General features: G+C 38.6%; 1 protein-coding gene across 5 annotated transcripts in view; it reads right to left on the bottom strand.

The window, feature by feature from the left end:
- Nucleotides 1-21,687, bottom strand: part of TENM1 (teneurin transmembrane protein 1) — a 915,501-nt gene that overhangs the window by 154,539 nt on the left and 739,275 nt on the right. For all 5 annotated transcript variants that reach the window (XM_084870761.1, XM_084870765.1, XM_084870762.1 and 2 more), the window contains one exon: nt 18,290-18,506. In XM_084870761.1, the coding sequence (XP_084726887.1) occupies nt 18,290-18,506 (217 nt within the window). The remainder of the gene's footprint in view (nt 1-18,289; nt 18,507-21,687) is intronic.

The raw sequence follows: 21,687 nt of genomic DNA, 5'->3' as shown, positions 1-21,687 counted from the left end.
TAACAGTATATTATTCACACTGGTTAATGTAATAAGAAATTACTTAATATACCAGTAGCTTTTTGTTATTATATAATATAAAAATAGCGTTAAATTAATATTCCTTCACTTGTTTAAGCCATTCCCTATTTTAGGACATTTTGTTGTTTCTTGATTTTTTTTTCTGCATTGAATTTCTTATTATTTCCTTGAGAGGCAGTCTTAGCTGTGGGAGGATATTTTTCTGTTATTAAAATTAATTATATTATTTAACATATAATACATTGTAGATATGACTGAAATCCCTGTTGACTTCCTCCATCGTAGTTCCTGCTCTTCTCCCCAGAAGTAATCAGCAGTGTCACTTTGTTATGTATATTTTTCTATTCATTTACATACACAGGTGTGAACATTTTTAAGGCTCTTGGTACATATTGCCAATTGCTTTACTGGAATAACAATTTTCTATAATAAAAGCAGACTTAGTTGGGTGAATTTTAAGAGTTAAAGTCTGCAAAAGAGATATGGTCTCTGATTATAGTACCCTATTGCTCTTGCCTAATTGACATAAAATATTTCAGGTGGTTTTTCCTTTAAACAAATGAGTTTCATCCTTACCCAAGAATAGGATTCTATTAAACTAATTCTTATACTAGGAATGTCACCAAGGGTCACAATCCACTAAAATAAGTATACTTTCAGCTCTAGCTTGGCCAACAAGTTGTAACAAATTTCAGTATCTTGGTAGTTAGGAGGGCCAAGGGGCAAATCCCAACAAATATTTTTTACTGCTCTGATGTTTTTTTTGGGGGTAGCAGGGGATGGCAGGGAGTTTTTCACTGGAGTTCAATCCTAGTCTTGGCAGCTGAGCACTAGTATGTACATTTTTCTAGCTGGAGCTGGTAAGGTTAAGGAAGTCAGGGCAAGCTCAATGGTTTTTCCTGTTATCAATGTCAGATTTTTCACCAAGTGGGATGGATACAGGGTATCCAGGGAAGCTAAATCTTGGTTTAAAATGAGCCATGTTGCCCTGACCAGTGTGGTTCAGTGGACTGGAGCCTTCTCCCATAGACCCGGGGGTGGTGGTTCAATTCCAGGTCAGGGCATATCCCCCGGGTTGTTTTGTGGGTTCCACCACTGTTGGGGAACTTGTAGGAGGAGCTGATTTCTCTTTATCTCTCTCTCTCTCTCTCTCTCTCTCTCTCTCTCTCTCTCTCTCTCTCTCTCTCTCTCTCTCTCTCTCTCCTGCCAAGATCAATAAAAAAGGGCACATATTGTTTGGGCAAATATAGCTTTTGAAAGTAACCATAATTTTATCCTGGAATTAGACATTATTTAAAAAGAATCAGCAATTCAAGGCCATATTTCTAAAGACTCATGGCCAAAAAGATCATTTGCATAAGAGAAAAAAAATCTGAAAAACCAGCCAAAGCTTGTTTTATATGCTATAGCTAATAAACTTCACTAGTAAAGCCCATTGCAATCAGAGGAATTGGATATGTTATACTGATAGGATTTATCCTGATTACCTAAGGCCTTCCCACAACACAAACTACACACCATTAAGTATTACACAAGATAAGCTAGTATATTTGTTGCTATTAGTGTTTTTGTATATTGAGCTCATAGACCAAAATTCCTAGTTCTGATGTAGATCAGTGGCTTTCTGTCCAATGAGCTGTCCATTTAATGAATTCTTTATGTCATGGTTCTGAATGGCATGGTAATGGCATATTGACACTTGCTTTGCCTTGTTTGATTCTCTCAGTGTCTTTTGGGAAGATTTTGAAATACCATTTGTTCTAATAGAGAGGACAGTTGAAAGTCATTGAATTCTGGATTTTGAACTAATCCTGAGAGATCTGGTCCCATTTCTAAGTTCTATGTAACAAGAAATGAAAATAAAAGGAGGATTCTAGTTACAGACAGTAGCATTTTGGTCTTTACAAAGCAAAATTTGACAAGTTGGGTATAAATGAAGTATAAATAAGCTGAGAAAATCCTCTGCAAAGTATATAGGAATTGGAGCAAGAGGGGCTGAGAAGAGACTGTATGTAAATGAGGCCAAACCAGTTGAAAATCAGTTAAACATTGCTTCCAGAGCCCTAAGTGCTGATGGCTTTTTGGGGGGTGTGGTGGGATGTAATTGTGAACTTGCCAAGGCTCTACCAGTTAACAAGATGGCCTTTGCAACAATAATGCATACCTAGGTCATCATTGATTCCCTATTGGGAAGACAATTCTACCCTTGCTCATTTTATTTGTTCACATTAATCTAGACATTGTGTCTTCCCACAGCTGTATTAGGCTAGATTATTTTTGTTTTTTATTTTGTCAAGCCTAGTAGGCATTATTTGCTCATATGTTATGACAGACACAGACCTCTTTTCTTTGCTGCTCTTTTATTTTCTATACAGTTTATATTTATGAAGGACCAGGCTGGTGAGTGAAAGTCTCATAAAAGTCATCATTAGTCTGAGCATTTCTCTTGTATCCTCTCTCCCTTCATTCAGTATCTCATTCTGAGTAGACTTGTCTTTAGACTCTTCTGCTCTTTAGTATTCATCATATTTTATGAAGCACACAGATTTGTGTGATAACAACTCATCAAAGTCATCATTATTCAAGACATTGTCTATCTGTTCTTCTTCTCATTCATTTCTCTCTTCATCAGTCATAAATAATGTGCAGACTTATCTTTTAACTCCCCTACTTTTTTATTCCTCATATATTATGATCCACACCAACTCACAGAATATGATAAAGCCCCATAAAAACTTATTATTTTACATTTATCAGCATTGAATTCTTTTTGTAATGTACTAGATTTTAAATGTTTTAAGATTCTCTGTATCTTGCTGCATTCGCTCCCATTATTTACACACTCCATGTCATCCATTTTTCACAAGAATAACTCTTAGCTCCTTTTATTTCTTGATTACTAGTACTTACCACAATCTTTGACCAACATCAGTCATTCTGTGTCAGTGTAATTTATCTAAATTTTGGGACAGTATTAAACTATTCTTTTTACATTTTCAGTAATCTTGATTGGCACTGCATGTAGAAACCTGGGGAAAATTCTTCTCAGGCAAACTCTCCATTTCAAACAGAAAGCTTGAGTCCACTTGCTTCCCCAGGCTACTCCAGCCTCAGCTGACCCTTAGAGAACCTTCATACATATTCTTGGCAAGTATGGTGTATTGTACCACTTGTTAGCTCAACTGCCATTTTGTGAACTCCCAGCTTCTGAACTCAATTTTCTTCAGAATTGTGGATCTGCTTTATTTTTCCCAATTCACACAGCCACTAAAATATAATACTCCATTTATATATTCTGTTCAGATTATGCTTCTCATATCCAAGGCAGCTTGTATAATTCATCTTTTCCTAGGTTAGATCCTTGCTGAAGTACTGAAGTGTACATGGTGGGGGGCCTGGCTTGGGTAGTACCACAATCCTGCTTTCTGTGCTATTCATCATTACCATTGTGGCAAATCTCTGTCACCTCTCCCAGAGAGTCTCTGTCTTTCATCTCTCTTGGGAAAATATCTTGAGCTCTTAAAGTTTTGCCACATCAAACTAGCCTCAACATGAGTCTGAATCCTTCAAGGAAATGTTGCTATTCTGAAACTGTTTCAATTAAATAATACACAGGACTCTACTGGAATTTTCAAACCAGTAGCTTCTATCTACTGTCTGTGCTGTCATGGAGGGCGCCCTGCACATGTATACTGCAGGTAAGTGCTCAGTGTAACTGTCTTTTTTGTTGGTATGTGTATGCTAGCATACTCTGAATGGTATTCCATCTTTGCCTGGGGTTTTCCTTCTTTTATTCAGACATGGGTGAGATGCTTTGTTTTCCTAGAAGCTTTATAAAGAAGAAATTCCCCCTGCTGTTGTGGGTTACAGTATGTGAACTTGAACTTAGATGGACATGCAAAATGTGACTTTAAAAACATGTATGGGGGGAAATCACCCTTCACAAGTGTCTCTTTTCCTGTTCTCTGGAGAATACAGGATGCTGCCAAACTGTCTACTTGCTGTCATTATGCTAAAACAACAACCCCAAAGGAATTGCTTCTCCCTTTACTGAAACGCTGAATCCTCTTGGTGTTTGGAGCTTGATATGAAGAACAGGGCATCATGGAAAATGCAAGTCAGACTACACTTTACTGAGAGCCTTATTTAAACTAACAAGCTGCTTGTTAGACAGTTCTGATGCAAAAGGTCTAATTTATTTTGCATTTGCTATTTTCATAGAATAGTCAAATTATTCCCAGTCTTCAATAAACTTTTGGTCCCATTCTCCTCTTCCCTTATTTGTTGTCTTTTGTCTTCCTTTGTCAAATTTCCAATATTCATTCAGCACCTCACACAAAAACATTAACCTCAAGCACAAAAGTTGAGTTGAAAAACAAGGCTGAAAACTAAATTGCTGAAAGAAGATGTAATTTACTGCATTGTATTTCTGATTAAAATCTTTCTTAAGGAAGTGAGGCTCAGGGCTGGGAAAGTTATAGCTATTTAATTTTGTTGCTAACATGAGCATAAGCAACTTTTGAAGGGTAACATTTAAAATTGAGGACCTGGCCAGCAGGGGATCTAGCATCTGGTAGACAGGTTATGTGGTTTTCTCCATGGGGACAGATGAACTCCTTTCCACAGGTGACAGCTCGGGTCAAGAGTTAGCAATGAGAACTGGGCTGGGAGAGAAGATGTGAATCCTCTGCTCACTAGTGTTGGAATCCTGCCCTGTAAATTCCTCTATGAGCTGTAAGTTGGTTCAAGTCTCCAAGGAAGATAAACCTGTTGCAGAGGGGGTGTGGTTTGATGGTTCTCCTGACATCTTCTCCTGCTGGCTTCTTAGAGCCAGAGTTGTAGATTGTGCTATTCGAAAGCATTGCTGCTTCAGATCCCTATTAGAATGCAAATACCTGAGTGGTTGGGGCAAAGGGCTTACGCTGTCCTCTTATCCCCTGCCAAAATGTGATGAATCAAGACTCTTCTCTTGAATGTAATTTTGGGATTGTGGTGCTGGTCCTCAGTCCTTCCTGGTTCTCTTTCTCTCATATGGACCATTGGTTCTCAAACTTGGTCCTGCACCAGATCACCTGGAAGGCTTAATAAAACAGACTCCTGTCCCAACCCAGTGTTTTTAAAATTTGGAACCACTGCTTTAGGGAAAGCAAGACCAGTACATAATTAGTCAATTCAAATGTATGAACTGAGGAAGGAGGTAGGGGACATAAACTGTATAAAGGTAGACAAGTCACCAACTGGTTCACAGTCTTCCCATTTTACAACCTGTGAAGAATGACTTTTTAACTCTTCATACACACTCTGGGAAATGGCTTGCAAAATTAGTTTGGAGAGTCATGTTGAAACTGTCATGACAAAGTGGCAGTTTGATTAAAAGATGAACTGTAGGGTCTGTTCAAATCTGGTGATTATAAAATGGAAAAATGTTTTAACCTGATTTGTCTGTCCCAAATAAGTGTCAATTTCTTCCCCACCCATATTATTCTCATTAGATAGTGCTCATATCCGTGTTATTGCACTTGGCATAGCCTGTCCTGGGTAAGAATTCTTTTCCACCCATATTATTCTCATTAGATAGTGCTCATATCCGTGTTTTGCACTTGGCATGGCCTGTCCTGGGTAAGAGTTTCTTCCCTATTAGATAGTCTATGGCAAGGACTGTGTGATTTTCCTCTCTGCATCCTTCCCAGTGTCTGGTGTACACACTGTATGACATTATAAGATACTTGCCACCTACCCTCACAGTACTGCTTCAAGGGTTTCAGAGACTACTCTGAGAATCCTGTGTGACAGATGCCTTACAGTTCAGTTATTAGAAGTCAGCATTCTCAGTTGTGTATTATGACTTTCTCATCATAAGAGTTTTGTTTGATAAATGACTACTTCAGGGAATTAAATACTAGTGCCACTGTGACTCAGAGAAATAAATGAACAATACTCCTCAAATGCTTAATTTATTAACACTAATACCATTATTCTTTTATATATTACCATATAATGACAATTTTAAATTTCATAATTTATATACATTTGAGGGTTCTCACATTTGAGGGGCTTCCACACAACAGATACTGGTATTTTGACATACGCTACCTAAGCTATTACTACACCTGAAAACATTTCAAGTTATAGCATAAACCCGTTTTCAATGTTCTGAAAATGCGAATGCAGTGAATGTTCTTATGCAAACCCAATAAAATCTCATTAGTTTTTACTTAAATAGAGCAGGCTGATTTAATCCTACTCAGTCGGTCACTAGTCCAAATAAATAATACCTACCAAATGGGTAACATTAAAAGCAGCTGGGAGCATTACCCATCAACATTCTAGAGCTCTGGGACAGGTGGTGCTATTGAAAATGCAGATAGCTTTTTAAGCAGAATTATTTTCCTCATGGCTAGTGATGTTTCAAGTAAAACAAAATGGGGGCACTCACCCTGAGGTAGGGTGGCTATTTTCCCATCTGCCCTGGTAATTGCTTGTCAAAAGTAAGCTTGCTTTGGATGTCTGAGATCCCCTAAGTAATGGGAAAAAGATCAAGTGTTTTGAAGCAATAAGAAAACTGACGACACAGTCACATTTTCAGGACTAAGTGCCAGTTTGTTTCATTTGGACACATGTTTATTTTTGTCCAGAATTTGAATCCTGAAATATTTGTCCTGTAAGCTTTGCAACTCTTAAACAGTCTCAGGTTTTTTGGTTCTTTCTTTTTTTAATTTGTTTTGTTTTTGCCTGTTTTACACATTACTCACATGGTTTATCTTTGTAATCAGCCTTATGGGGATTTATTAGCCTCATTAACCTTTCCTGTCACTTCTGTGTGAATCTGCCTTCCAATAATGGGATAGTCATTAAATGTAGGGAAAGTCTGTGCTGTTGGCTGTAGTCTGGCCATGGGTGACTGTTTTCTTCACAGAGGAAAAAAGGTGGCCTAGCTCTGTCCACACTGCTTCTTGCTCTGGCTTGCTAGTAGTAATTGTGACTTTTTCTAAGTCATGGAATTGTTCTTGCTGTCATCTGTGCCTTATGGAAAGTTCTTCCCTATCTTATCCTCAGTCACCTTACAAAGATGCCATAACAAAAAAGTTACCCAATAAAAAGATTGCCTTTTGAACTCACTTTTTAAATTATATTCAATTATGTACCTGATAATTATTAAGTATATATAATATATATGTATACATTTGTGTAAAAGTTTATTAGGCACTTATGAGTCAGGTGCTATGCCAGGCAATTTCTGTATCTTATTTCATTTAATATCAACCTAATCCTGAGTAGGAACAACTATTAGCCCTGTTTTAAAAATGAGGAACAGATTCAGAGAAGTTAAAAAATTGATCAAGATAACACAGCTAAGTAGTTGGTGGAGTGGTGGAGGGCTCTTGTGGTGACTTGGAACCTAAGGGGCCTGACCTGTAAATAGATCTTTCTTAAGATGTGAAAAATGTGGCCACAAATGAAAAGACAGTGCCCACCTACAAAGATGGTGCTATCCAGAGGACATAATTTCCTGTAGACATTTACAATTGCTGAGCATTTTCCATTTACGGGGTGTGTAGTGGAGGGAGATGAGTTATAACTCAGTCTTTCTCCTCAAACATGAATTAATTCTGCGCTCTCTAGGAATGCATTTAGATGATAGAACCAGCTAGAGACACTGCAAGCAAACAATATGGCTAAGAAGTAGGTGGTCAGGATTTGAGTCTTTGGTATTTTAAACCTAAATGAGCAGTAAGATTGATAAAATATTAGACAATATTTGTTCACACTGAGATAATCTGTAGATAGCTACCTGTATTACCCATCACAATTATTAAGCATCTCAGAATAGCTGAGTTTCAAAATATCACAAATAAGCACTTGAACAGCTTTTGAAGATTTGTGCTCTGATTTCTTTTTTTATTCTTTGCTTAAGAGCATCTGCAAAGAACTTACTGAAGTTGCACATTCTTTCTTTTTGGTACCTTTAGGTATTGACTGATGATTTCAGGAGCTAGTCAGCACTATAAATCTTAGAACCTTCAGTACTTTGTAATTTTTTAAATGTGTCTTGAACACGTGCTTCCTGAACTTTAGCATTAGACAAAACAATTGTCTGAAAATCAGGAGATCCCATCTTCACACATGTAACACCTTTCATATAGATGAGATCAAAGTGCTTTATGAGCAAGTAGCAACCATCTCATTTCCCACTTAGGATAACAACTGCAGAAATGAAAAGCAAAGGCAGTTACTCAGGCAAAGCAACATGGGGAGACAACTAGAATCACAAGGAAACATGGCTGAGCCAAGTCACACTTGGATTCATTTTCTGAATGTGGACAGGTCATATGCAGTGCATCCCTTTAGAAAGAAAGGTGAACATAAGATAGATTTATGGATATTGATGCCTTAGACAGAGCTTCCCCAAGGCCTTACTTTATTCTATGTATTTAGCAACTGTTGCAGCGTGTGTTTATCAATTCATTGTTATGTACCTGGTATAATGTATTCCACATTCCTAGATGAAAACTATACAAAAATCTTCCATAGGCAAATAGTCTTGGAGGTCCTTAACTAACGGATTTAGGAAAAAGTTAAACACAAGCATACAGATTCACATTTATACCTCAGCAAAATTACAAAGATTATGTTATAGACCTTCTGGGGGTTACCTGTACACAGATGAAACTGGTAGTTCCATGAATACTTGAATACTGTAATAACATTATGTTTCCTTATAAATTTATAAAATGTAAGCTTTTATTACCTCTTCTCTTTCATCATTCCAAATCAGTAAGTGGTTTCTATATATCTGACATCTTTAGGTTTCACACTGATTGATGAAGGGCTGCTAGTTTTCTTTTTCTTTTTATGACTAACAGTCTAGGATTGTTGCTGATTTCTCTTTCTAGAGGCTGCTCAGTTTGTCTGAGGTATTCAAGTTTTTTCAATACAGTTCTGGAAGACATGGACCCCATCCATTTACCCGTAAAATCTAGTACAGTAATCAGCATGTAGTAATTCCTTGAAAGATTTGCCTCACCTTCCATTTCACACAATGCCGTGGTGTCTTAATTCAGGGAGCACCTAAAAGTCACTGCCAGGCTGCAGCTTGTGTGACAATCTATTGCATAAGGGTCCAAGTGACAGTCATGCCAAGATCATCTAACATCTAGATTGAATGATATGAGGTTTCTGCTCTAGTGTCACCTCCCAGAGAGGCTTGCCTAGACCACTCTGTCTAAAATGGTCATTCTTTGTCCCTAAGTGTGTATATATATTTAAATTGATTTTAGATAGAGGGGAAGGGAGGGTGATAGAGAGATAGAAACAATGAGAGAAAGAAACCTCAATCAGCTTCTTCCTGCAAGCCACCCCCTACTGGAGATCGAGCCTGCAACCCAGACATGTGTCCTGGTCAGGAATCTAAATGTGTCCTTCTGGTTGATGGGTTGACACTCAACCACTGGGCCACAATGGTTGAAGTGTTCTTTATCTCACTTGACAGAACTACCTGACATTTGCCTCTTTCATTATCGTCAGTCTTCCTCAGTAGACTATATGGGGAAGGCACTTTGTCGACTGAAGCCCAGAGCCTAGGGCAGTGCCTATCACTGAATGAATAAATGAACCAAGTAAACACTAGAATGTTCATAAATCTCAAGAGTGAAAAGATCAGTCTTATCCAATGTGCATTATCTTGATAGAAACTGTCAGGTCTATCATTATAAATGATGCCAAAGCAATGTTAGTAGAATTTTTTTTTTTCATTGTGGTAAATGGGATTTTAAAAAAATGATTGTGGTTTTATTTTTCCCTTCGAATTCATATGTTTAATAATAATAAAAAACATTTTAAATTGTAGAAAAAAATTATGTATAGCCACAAATGTCAAAGGGTGAAACTTCTTGCAAACAGTTATGCTCCTCACTGTCTAAATAAGCTTTGTATTTTTTTTGAAAGTCATCAATAGTCTCGTGTGTGTCAAGTTTAGCAGCACTCCATGCTCACCTGAGTCAATTAGTCCTATCTCTGAGTTACTGCTGAGAACGTGCAGGTCAGTCTCACTTCTGTAATTGTTCAATGACTTTGTCTCATTTGCTGGAATACTTCTTGTCTGACAGTCATTTAGGTTGCCTGACTGCCTTCATCAGAGCAGTTGAACTTGAGACCCTTTAGCTGATTAACTCTAAGTTTCCTTAGAAAGCTGATGCTCCATAATTCACAGAATTTATTACAATTTGTAATTAATTTTGTTATTTATGTATTTACTTGATGTTTTGACTCTCCTCCATTAGATGTAAGGGGAGTTCTGTGAATATGGGGACTCTGTTTCTTTGGTTTACCCCCACCTGCATAGTTCCTGGCACAAAATGGGTACTCAAGAATTATTTGTTGAATAAATGAGTGAATACATATCCTCATCACTTTATAAAAAATGAGTTGATATCAGGATAATATATTACATTAGAGGCCCAGTGCATGAATTCATGCATGGGGGTGTGTGTCCCTCAGCCCAGCCTGCACCCTCTCCAATCTGGGACCCCTCGAGGGATTGGGCCTAAACAGGCAATAGGACATCCCTCTCACAATCCAGGATTGCTGGTTCCTAACTGCTCACCTGCCTACCTTCCTGATTGCCCCTAACCGCTTCTGCCTACCAGCCTGATCACCCCTAACCACTCCCCTGCCAGCCTGATTGATGCCTAACTGCTCCCTTGCCAGCCTATTTGCCCCTAACTACCCTTCCCTGCAGGCCCGGTCACCCCCAACTTCCCTCCTCTGCTGGCCTGGTCCCCCCTAACTGCCCTCCCCTGCAGGCTTGATTGCCCCCAACTGCCCTCCCTTCTAGGCCTGGTCCCTCCCAACTGCCCTCCCCTGCTGGCCATCTTGTGGTGGCCATCTTGTGTCCACATGGGCGCAGCCATCTTTGACCACATGGGGGCAGCCATCTTGTGTGTTGGAATAATGGTCAATTTGCATATTACTCTTTTATTAGATAAGATAGAGGCCTGGTGCACAGGTGGGGGCCAGCTGTTTTGCCCTGAAGGGTGTCCTGGATCAGGGTGGGGGTTCCCTTGGGGCATGGGGCAGCCTGGGCAAGGGGCCTGTGGTGGTTTGCAGGCTGGCCACACCCCCTGGCGACCCAAGTGGAGGCGCTGATATCTGAGATTCATTTATCTTCTATAATTGATACTTTGTAGCCTTGAGCAGAGGCCAAGGCAGGCCAGGGCTGCAGAAGTTTGGCTTCCTCCATCCCTGGGGGAAACTCAAGCCTCCTGTTCTCTTCAACTCCATGGCTGTCACCATTTTTGTTGGGATATTTATCTTCTATAATTGAAACCTTGTAGCCTTGAGTGGAGGCCAGGGCCAGCCAGGGTGAGTGGAAAGCTTGACTTCCTCCATTTCCAGGCAAACCCAAGCCCCCTGCTTGCTCCATGGCCCCAGCCATCTTGGTTGGGTTAATTTGCCTACTCATTCTTGATTGGCTGGTGGGTGTGGCTTGTGGGTGAAGTAGAGTGGTGGTTAATTTGCATATTACTCTTTTATTAGATAGGATTAGGAATAGCATAGGACTTTGATATCTCTTTTAGTGGGAGTTAAACTCCTTGGTTACTCTGAAAATACATTTTAATAAAATACATATTTTTTAAAAACAGTAATTAGTATCTGTCTAGTATGATCATTCTGAAGACTAGTCTCTATATTCAAGATCAGCAGCAGGGCTTGGGGGGGTGGGAAAAGGGGAAGGAGATGGGGACATCTGTAATAGTGTCAACAATAAAAATAAAGTAAAAAGAAAAGATCAGTAGCTTTTGCAGCAATAACCATCTTCTTGCAATCTTCCCCCTAACCCCAGTCTGATTCAATAACTCCTTTTGCTATTCACAAGATTTAAAATGGTATAAATTTCTAGCTCAACTAAATGCAGAAAAGCATGTTTTATTAAACAAGTTGTGGTAAGTAATTATGGCTGTTACCAGGTATCATGAATAATCAGGAGAGTAACTCAAGATTTTATTATTTAATTGGGTTTAATAAAGGAGGGTGAAGGCTTGGGTAAGCAAAGAGTTTGCCAAGACTTCCATGCTGAAGGCATTTGCAGTACCCAAATTTGTTTGGGCACTTGTTTTTGTTTTTTTCATGAGACAAAATAATGACACATACCAAAGTGAGCCAGTTAACAGCAGTCTTCCTATTGATTTCCTGATATTACTCTTTATTTTATAATTTTTTCTCAGTTCTAAATTTTGATTATCTAGATCACTGAAGACAGGGAGGATTATTGATGCTTATACAAAGTTATAAATGATGTCAATTATGGGCAGGCTCTGACAGTGATGATATGCCTCATAAATAAAAAAAAGAATACTTTCTTAATGCTGTATAATCACTTCATCTTGTAGGAATTTGTTCCTATACTATTTGGGGAACAGTAATCTTTTAAAATTTATTTTTCTTATATTTGTATTGCTTTCAGAAAGAAAGGGAGAGGAAGAGAGAAAAACATCAATGATGAGAGAGAATCATTGATCAGCTGCCTCCTGCATGCTCCCTACTGGGGATCAAGCCTGCAACCCAGGCAAGTGCCCTGACTGGGAATTGAACCGTGATCTCCTGGATCATAAGTTGATGCTCAACCACTGAGCCATGCCAACTAGACTGGAGAACAGTAATCTTACCTTTAGTCTGATTGTACATTTTAAAATTGACTTATTTGATGTCCTAATATCATCTTTATGTTCTAGGCAACCAAAAATGATTCTTTCCTTAGCAAATATGAGAAGGGCACTTCAATCTCACTACAACTAAGCCACTCACTCACTTGTTCCTTTTTTTTATCTGCTTTTTGACAGGTACTGTTTAAGGACCTGGGGATACAATACCATGATAGATTAAAGATGGCCAGAAATCCTTTGATACTTCTGTCATCAAGAGGTGGGATTTAAGTCCCTTCCTTTTAATCTGGGCAAGTTCTGTGACTGCTTTGACTAACAATATAAGCACAACTATGACTCTTAAAACTTTTGGACTCAGGACTTAAGAGACTTACATCTTCCATTTCCTGTCTCTTGGAACACTCCCTCTTAGAGCCTTGATCCACAGTGTAAAAGCTCTAACAAGCCCAAGGCAGGCTGTCCTGCCAATATGAAGTCCAAGTAAGAAGGTTTTGTGTGGAAAGAGAGATTTCTGGTTGCTGTTCATCTGTTCCAGCCCCCACTCCCACTCCCATACAGCTATATCAGGGGTCTTCAAACTACGGCCCGCGGGCCACATGCGGCCCACAGAGGAGTCTGATCCGGCCCGCCAGGTTTTTTGGGCAGTGAGCGCAGCCGAGGTGTTACAGTAGGAATTAGTAGTTCATATAGTCCGGCCCTCCAGCTCTCTGAGGGACCGTGATCTGGCCCCCACTTTAAAAAGTTTGAGGACCCCTGCCTGAATTTCTGACCCATAAAATCATAAAATACAATAATGAAAATTGTCTTATTCCATTATGCTTTAGTTTGCTACACAGTGATAGGTAATCAAAACAAGGAGAGAACAAATCAGACTTGGTTCTTGTCCTTACAGAACTTAAGATTATCACAGTTAAAACAATTCAGAGCTAATATTGTACATCCCAGTGTGGTGTAATAAAGTGAAATACAGCAGCTTAATAGAAACTAGGTAGAGGAAACCTGGCATCCTGTTTATCCTCTTTGTTGTGTATCCTATTAAGAGTGCTGTTATATGCTTAGTGCTATAGTGAGTCTGGTCCCAACTCTAGAACTTTTCAACTAAGGGTAGGTATTCTACCAGGAGTAGGCACAGGAGGCTGCCATGATTGCACCCAGCAGCATCACTGTAAATGTTCAGATTTTTAAATTATTCTTAAAACTTATTCTAAGCAATAAACATAATAGCCAACTATTTCTTCAACATACACATCCTGCTCATAGAAAGTGAACATTTTGCTTTTATTATGGTGGGACCTGGATTATGTGAAGTCATGACTGATGGGATGGAAAATGCTATAGGCTAAAATCCACTGCCCTGGGGGAGCTTATTAGTGTAAGATGTGAGGCCGAGTGTATAGCAACTTATTCACGAGGTGTACACAAGCATCCCAGCAAACTAAGAGTGGAAATATAGTTTCATTGATTTGTTTTCTAGTTCATGTTCAGTGATAACTTTTTTTTCTCTTTTTAAACCAAGATAGTAAAGTTTCAAAAATTCAGTAAATGTTAAGGTTGGATTTTTAAAGACTCTCAGGGAAATAGAATAAATACTAGAGGTCTTTCTAAGGAATACTATAGAAGCTCTGTAGTCCAGAGTTTACAAACTCAAATGCCATCAGGGCCAGGTATGACACTGAAAGTGAGGGAAATGAGCCAGGTGTCAAGACAGTGAATGTTGAGCTAGAGGCATATCCCATACAATCCAGAGGGAAGCTTGCTCTCAGCTCAGAGCACCTATGCCATGTCCATGGGCCCAGAGATGTCAAACTTTCTAAATTTTCTAGACAAGCAAGACATTTCAATTTTTTTCTATTAGATTTCCTAATTCTAAATGTTGGGTCAAACGAAATACACCTTTGGGATGATATTAAGCAATCTCTGATGTAGATACTTGACATGGATTGATGTGGATATCAGCCTCTCATGGATACAAAACAGATAAATGAGTTTGGCCAGACCTTGCTGTCAGCGGTTGCAGTAACCCTGGTAAGATTTTGTTTTTTAAATGCACTTCTCCATTAGTGATGGCGGGTGAAATGTCTGGCTTTGCAAATTAGTGCGGTCACTTAGTTTAATGTACTCATGTTTTTACATATTTATAAAAACCTTTTACATTATTAATGGTGATTAAATGCTTAGACACTGAAGATCAATAATGCTTCTGTTCACCTATTTACATTATTAAAAAGTAATAAGTCATACAGAGCACGCAGAATATGTGGTTTACTTTGTACGTAGTCATGTTTGGATGAGACTGAAAAAAAGAAAGGCTACAGGGTAAAATGTATTTAGCAAAAACGGTAATTGAGTTGGGCTCGTTAGAGACTCCACTGTGGGCAGGGTGCATGTTCACAGTTACAATGAACCATCACGGGGCACGGGGGCACACATTCCATGTGCTTCACATGCCAATGCAGCAAAATCAGAACAAGGAAGTCTAGTCTCACTTGGATGCACAAGGCTGAACAGTTGTTTAACCTTTTTGTGTCCTTGCCACTGTTTAGCTCCAGAGCCTTCTAATGGTGGCAACACTCAGCCGCGAGTCATCTGCGTGGGTCATGTTTTGCCAGTAGGCAAATGAGCCCCTTGGCACTCTTTCTTCATCTGCCTACACAGCTAACTTTCAATTACATGGCAAAAGGAAAAAAGTAGAGTGGTTCACCTGATTGTGGCACATAAGTGTTCTACAGCAGTTTGAGGATAGCCACTCCACAGTTAGGGATGAATAGGGCCATAAGTCCTTTCAAGGTCATCAGCTAGCTTTCTAAGTAGCCAAAGTGACTCAGCCTAGTGGTTTAAAGTCAGCTCTAAGTATCAGTCTGCTTGGGTTTAAATGTTGACTATGATACTCATTGGTTGTAACCTGGGGCAAAAAACATAATTGACATCTCAGTTCTTATTTGCTTACCTGACATGTGGGGATAATAACAGTGTCTATCATATAGGGCTTTAGTACGATTCAATGAGATAACACACGTTAAAGCTTAGTACAAAAAACAGATCCAGAGGCAGAGAAACATCGATCAGAACCTCAAATTTCAGGGAAGGTAGGGGAGGGTGGGGGTAAGGGAGAGAGATCAACCAAAGGACTTATATGCATGCATATAAGCCTAATCAATGGACAGAGACAACAGGGTGGTAAGGGCATGAATTCGGAGGTGAGGGGGGTGTAACAGGGGAATAAGGACACATATGTAGTACCTTAATCAATCAATAAATTTTTAAAAAAACTTAGTACAAGACCTGACACATAGTAAGTGCTCAATAAAAAACCCCACTTTATCAGTCATTCAATTGTGTTCCTATACCAAGAGGAAGTTCATTAGCACAGGTTTGAAGTTTATAAATAATGTCATTAAAATGTATTAGATTGAACTAGGTTTTTAAAAATCACTGGTTTTTATGTTTCTTGTATTGACACAGATGCCATTTGTCTAGTATACATTTGATCTAACTCACCAGGTTTATTTAAGGACAAGTTGAAATTGGGCAGCCGTAGTATAACAGAAAGGTTACAAGAGTTGTTACAACCCAAACTCACTGGCTGTGTGGTGTTGGGCAAGTTATTCAATCTCTCTGAACCTTAGTTTCCTCATAGATAAAACACACCAATACAGATACCTACTTCACAGACATATTGTGACATTAGAAAATAATGTATGTTTGAGTGCTCTGAAAACTCTATGTACTATGTAGATTTAAGAGCTTGTGACAATGATTATTTATATATGTGATTAGAGTTGGATTTATTATTTTACATACAGAAACACTGCATGTGCTGATTTTTAGTTGAAATATAGTTAGATTGTGTGTCCTCAACTATTTCCCTTGTAAAAGGCCCATACCTTTTCTGACAGATTAGATGTGTCTATAATAACTGAGACCACTGGATGGAGGAGACCTGTCATTCTGAATTCAAATGTGACTTGCAGAGCCAAATGATAACTTGGAACATTTTACAAAAGAATGAGGAAAACTCATCAAACCAGGAGGGCATTAACCACCGCAAGTAATAGGTTTGTTCACTTGGTGAGCATCTGCTGAGAACCACTGAAGCATGAAGCTGAATGGCAGGGGTTGAAGTTTCTTCTCACTTTTCTAAATCTATTGCTCAAACACCCTGCTCTGGGTTACAATGACTTGTCTCCTGTCTCTCTCAGGTCCTGACTTTCTCACTGTACTTGAGTTCAGTGAGTCTTTTAAGATGGGACCACATCATGGAGGTTGTTATTTCTTTTTGGACTGACTTCTCTATTCATGGAGAAAGCCACAGAGATGATGACTTCATATTACCATACATAGGAAAATGGGAATAATGGCTGTTTTTTTTTTGTCCCCTTTGTTCCTCTGGTGTACAAGAAATAAATCTCCACTAACTAAATAATTACTTTGACTGTTACCCCAGAGTTGTTAACAAGTTAGAAGAAGTGCTTCACAATGGGAATGACCAAGTCTCTTGGCAAAAGGCAAGCTTTGACTAGATCCCCTGGAAGAAAGGGCCTTTATTGTGATGCACTGGCATTTGGGCTTTGGGTTCTGCCAGAGACCTAAAAGGTCAGAATGTCACAATAATAAAAATAATGAGTAAGATTTATGTTTCAATAACAGCTTATAGTACACAATCTGTGGGAAGAACACTCAGTATTTTAAATTTGCATGCACATGTTCCCCCACCACCACCTTTTTTTTCTTCTGTGTGTAGGTCTAAAGTGAGTTTTAATTTCCTTATATTGTCACTGGTTTCAATATGACCTCTTGACTGAGTTTTTCTTGGGGACTAATACCATCCACTAGGATGCAACTGAGTGGGTGAGGTGCAGGCTGAAGCTCCTGGACAAATAGTTTCCATGTTTATTTTTTAAGCTCCTGTTTGCAATAGTCTAGAAGCTAGTGAAATATCAGCTTGTGACAAATATAAGAGACCAGAAATGTTGACTTCAGTGACTTGCTTATACCTAGTGTTAATGAGTAAAATATGTCATTGCTGAAGATGAATCAGAGAATAACAATGAGCAATTCATGTTATTACACTTCAAATAAGTAAGCAATTTAAAAACACGTTCTTCACCTAACGGGTTGGACTTTGGTCTCAGAGTGACAACTCATGCATTTGAGCTTTCATAGAAGACAGATTTTCACAAGTCCTGCATTTCATGTTAGGAAGTCCAATTCACCCAATTATTTCATATGGAAAAATTTACACATGGAATAAAAGTTTAGCTGTTGAAAATCATGAAGCTTTCAGGGATCAATCCAGAAGCTAAACAGTGAATTTTCAAATTATACTTCCATCTTTTTTTTGTCATTAAAAGACCCATTTGTATTTCACTACACATAATACACAACGTAAGTGTGCACGTGTATCTTTTATGATTTAGAATCTCTAGAAATGAGTTCTCTCTGTTAACTAATCAGTAAGAGCATGAACATTCCAATTAAGCCTAAAAAATAACAATGTGGACTGAGTGGAATGGGAAGTAACCTTATATTTAGAAAATATCTTCCTTTCACATTTCAGGGAAAACATGACCACTGTTCATTAAAAAATAAAATAAATACACATATACCTGCTGTCAAATGAAATCTCTGGAGGAATTACATGAGTGCTGTCCTTGCCAATGAGAAATTTGATTCGATCATAGAAGAGTCTTGAAGTATGCTGAGAAAAGAGGGGTTGGCTTTGCTGAATTAGGTCAAGAGGGTCTGGTGAGCCCTGACAGAGAGGACTTATATAACAGTTGCTTTGTTGACAACAATCAGGGTCCACACAGTCCATCAAACCATCTGGAAAGAAAGTATTGAAATTTAGCTTAAAAAGAAGCAACATAGTTTATAATTGGCACAAATGGAGAAAAAATATAGAATACAGTAAAAATAACTGTCCATATATGAGTTCAGAATCTATTAAATCCACATTTCTCATGAATAATCACTCATTCTGAATTTATACAGCACATCAGTAAAATTCAAGTTATTTTGTTCATAAATTTTTCTTTCCTGATTTCTCTAGCATTTGTGGGCTGTATTATTACATTGTTTAGCATTTGAATAGAGTATTCTGTGAGATAGCACTCTTTACAAGTTTCCTTTTCCTCAGCAAGACCATCCTCCAGGCTAGCAACTCTCTCTTATAATTATTCTGAATTTCTAACACCATGTACAAGTATGAGTACACAATTAACAAATTCTCACTAACCTGAATTTGTTTTTTGTTTTTTTAAAGAGAAAGGAAGGGAGATGGGGAGAGAGAAACAATGATGTGAGATAGAAACATTAATTGGTTCCTCACATACTAGTAAGGACCTCAACTGGGGATCGAACCTGCCACCTGAGTATGTGCCCTGATCAGGAATCAAACTCGAGACAGTTTGGTGCACAGGACAATGCTCCAACTGAGTCACTCCAGCCAGGGTAATTTATTGTTATTTAAAAAAATTATCCCAATATTTTATCAACTGGTAATTCAAAATAGAAATTAGTATTCTCATGTGGATTTTTCCTGAGTCCACATTTATCCCAAGAAAAAAATCACATAGAGGCTTTATTCTTTGGTAGAGGAAGGATATGGGGCACAGGGATTATGAGAGGAGGGGAGACCATGGAGAATCTAATAGGTGCAAAACACTGCATCAGGTGCTGGAGGAAACAAAGAGTTTTATAAAACACCTCTTTTCCTGTTTACAGGAGCTCAGAGCCTACTAGGAGAAATAGGTATCTAAAACAGCTGGCTTATACTAGACTAGTTTAAAATGCAGGGAGTGTTGTGAGAGAGCTGCACACAGAAAAAGGGTCAGAGTGATTAACAGCATATGGATACTTCATTCCACACCCAATAAGAAAAAAAAATTAAAAAAAAAATTAAAGTCCTTCCAAGGTCCTTAAAGGAGACAAGTAGCCCTAATTTAGATGTTTAACAAGGGTAAATATAGAGATGCTAATTTTCTTGGCTTGCAATAGAATAGGGAGGCTCAGATGGAGCAGTGGCTCCTTAGGCTGCTGCTGAAAGTTACTGGCACTGATTCCATGCAGCTCTTGTGCTTGCTCTCTCTCTCTCTGACAGGCCTGCTCCCACCTAGCTGGCGGGGGATGTACCACAGCTGGGGGCAATGAAAGCCAGGAACATGGAGAGAGTAGGTGGTTGGAACAGTAGCCTTAGGGCACCCAGCAAATATTTCCCCCCACATGAGGTCCTTTCAAATTCCATGTACCATAGACACTACTTTGATTTAAAATGCAGTTTGCTTCTTTCTTGCCTCCCCTGTTTGTTCAGTGTACTTCTGCCCTGATTTCCACTTCTCTGTATACATATTTCTCTTTCACTGATGACAACAGTGGATTCGTTTCAATAAGAAGTCCCCTTCTGCCCTCCTTTATCCCCTCATTCAGCAAATTATATTAACAGATTTTCTATAGATTTCAGATGCCACTACCACCTCTCTCACCCATCTGTTTTTCTCAGTCTCCTATTAGCACATTACCTCTTAACTCTGCTAATTAAATATCTGGATGCACTAAAAAGCTGGCAAAAATATCAGGCTGATTAAAAGAGTTCTCTGATGTTTGTAATTGGTGCACAAAATACTACACAATGAAAAACTGGCTTTCCAAGGGCAGTCACTTTTATCTTTCAATTTGTAACAAATGCACTAGTAATAATCAGATTGGACATTCACAGGTTTCAACCTGTCAGCCACACAATTCTAACTTATTTTTGAAAAGAAATAGATTTGAAATAAATAGCAATGCCCAAATGATTTTCAAAACTGGATTCTAAACACAACACAGAACCAATTCAAAAATGGGACTCACATTGTCATCTAGTTATGTGTTATAAATTCCAAGCTAATGTTTCATATTAAGTAATTGCCTATTACACAGGGCCGACCCTCTAAGATCTCTGTTTTCTGAGAGAACAGCAAGACTTCTGTTAAATATAGGAAGGCCACAAGCAAGCAGAACAATAATGGCATGCAATCCACAAATAATAATTCATAGTAAGCACAGTACATGGGTGAAAACCTACTTGCCAATTATCACATTGGATAACAGTCCATAAAGTATGTCTAGACTGTTACAAAGAAGTGCAAATGACAGTCACACTGCATGTGTGGGCTTCTTTTTTTCTTTTGGCTATTAACAGTTCTTTTATTGTTCTGAAATGGAAGCTGTGGCACCCTCCTGACAGCCAGGCTCAGGCATCAGATATGGGCATATCAAATGTTCACTTATTTTGCTCTTAAGGCCTGTTCCCTTTAAAGAAATAAAAATAAAAGCTAGCAAAAAAGAGGGTGGTTTAACTGTCTTGAAGGACTAAACTTGGCATTAACTGATTCTAGCTTTGCTCAAACCAGTAAGGATTATGTCAGTTGGCTCAATTGAGGCTGACAAAGATCAAGGACACTGGTGTCTTCTGTAGGTGATCAATTATGTACTATTAAACTTTTACCTGCTACAAGTAAAACCTTGGTTGAAAGAAGGATTGAACAAGGGAAAAACATATTTTACTAATCCTTAAAGTGAATTTTATTTTATTTTTTTAAAACTATTTTTATTGATTTCAGAGAGGAAGGTAGAGGGATATATACTGCTTGGCTATCCCCTGCATGCTCCCACTGGGGATCGAGCTGGAAATCTGGGAATGTGCCCTGACCAGGGATTGAACTGTGACCTCCTGATTCATAGGTTTATGCTCAACCACTGAGTAACAGTGGCTGGGCCTTAAAGTGAATTTTAAAATATACATGTTTTCAGGAACAGCACTGACATTATCGCCTTGATAAAAACGGACAGCTACTTCATGATAAGGTATCCAAAAGGATTTGGAAACATGTACAAATTTGTTAGTATTTGCCAGATATGACACTAGTTACGCCCACATGTATTATTTCAACTAATCTTTGCAAAAACCCTGTTAGGTAGACATTCGCATTTCCATTTTATCAATAAAGGAGGGAAGGCTAAATGT

This window comes from Pipistrellus hanaki (assembly GCF_964339955.1).
Source record: "Pipistrellus hanaki genome assembly, chromosome: X".
NCBI classification, from domain to species: Eukaryota; Metazoa; Chordata; class Mammalia; order Chiroptera; family Vespertilionidae; genus Pipistrellus; species Pipistrellus hanaki.
Note: the sequence above shows the minus strand (reverse complement) of the source record. Positions and strands in the feature narration are given on the sequence as shown.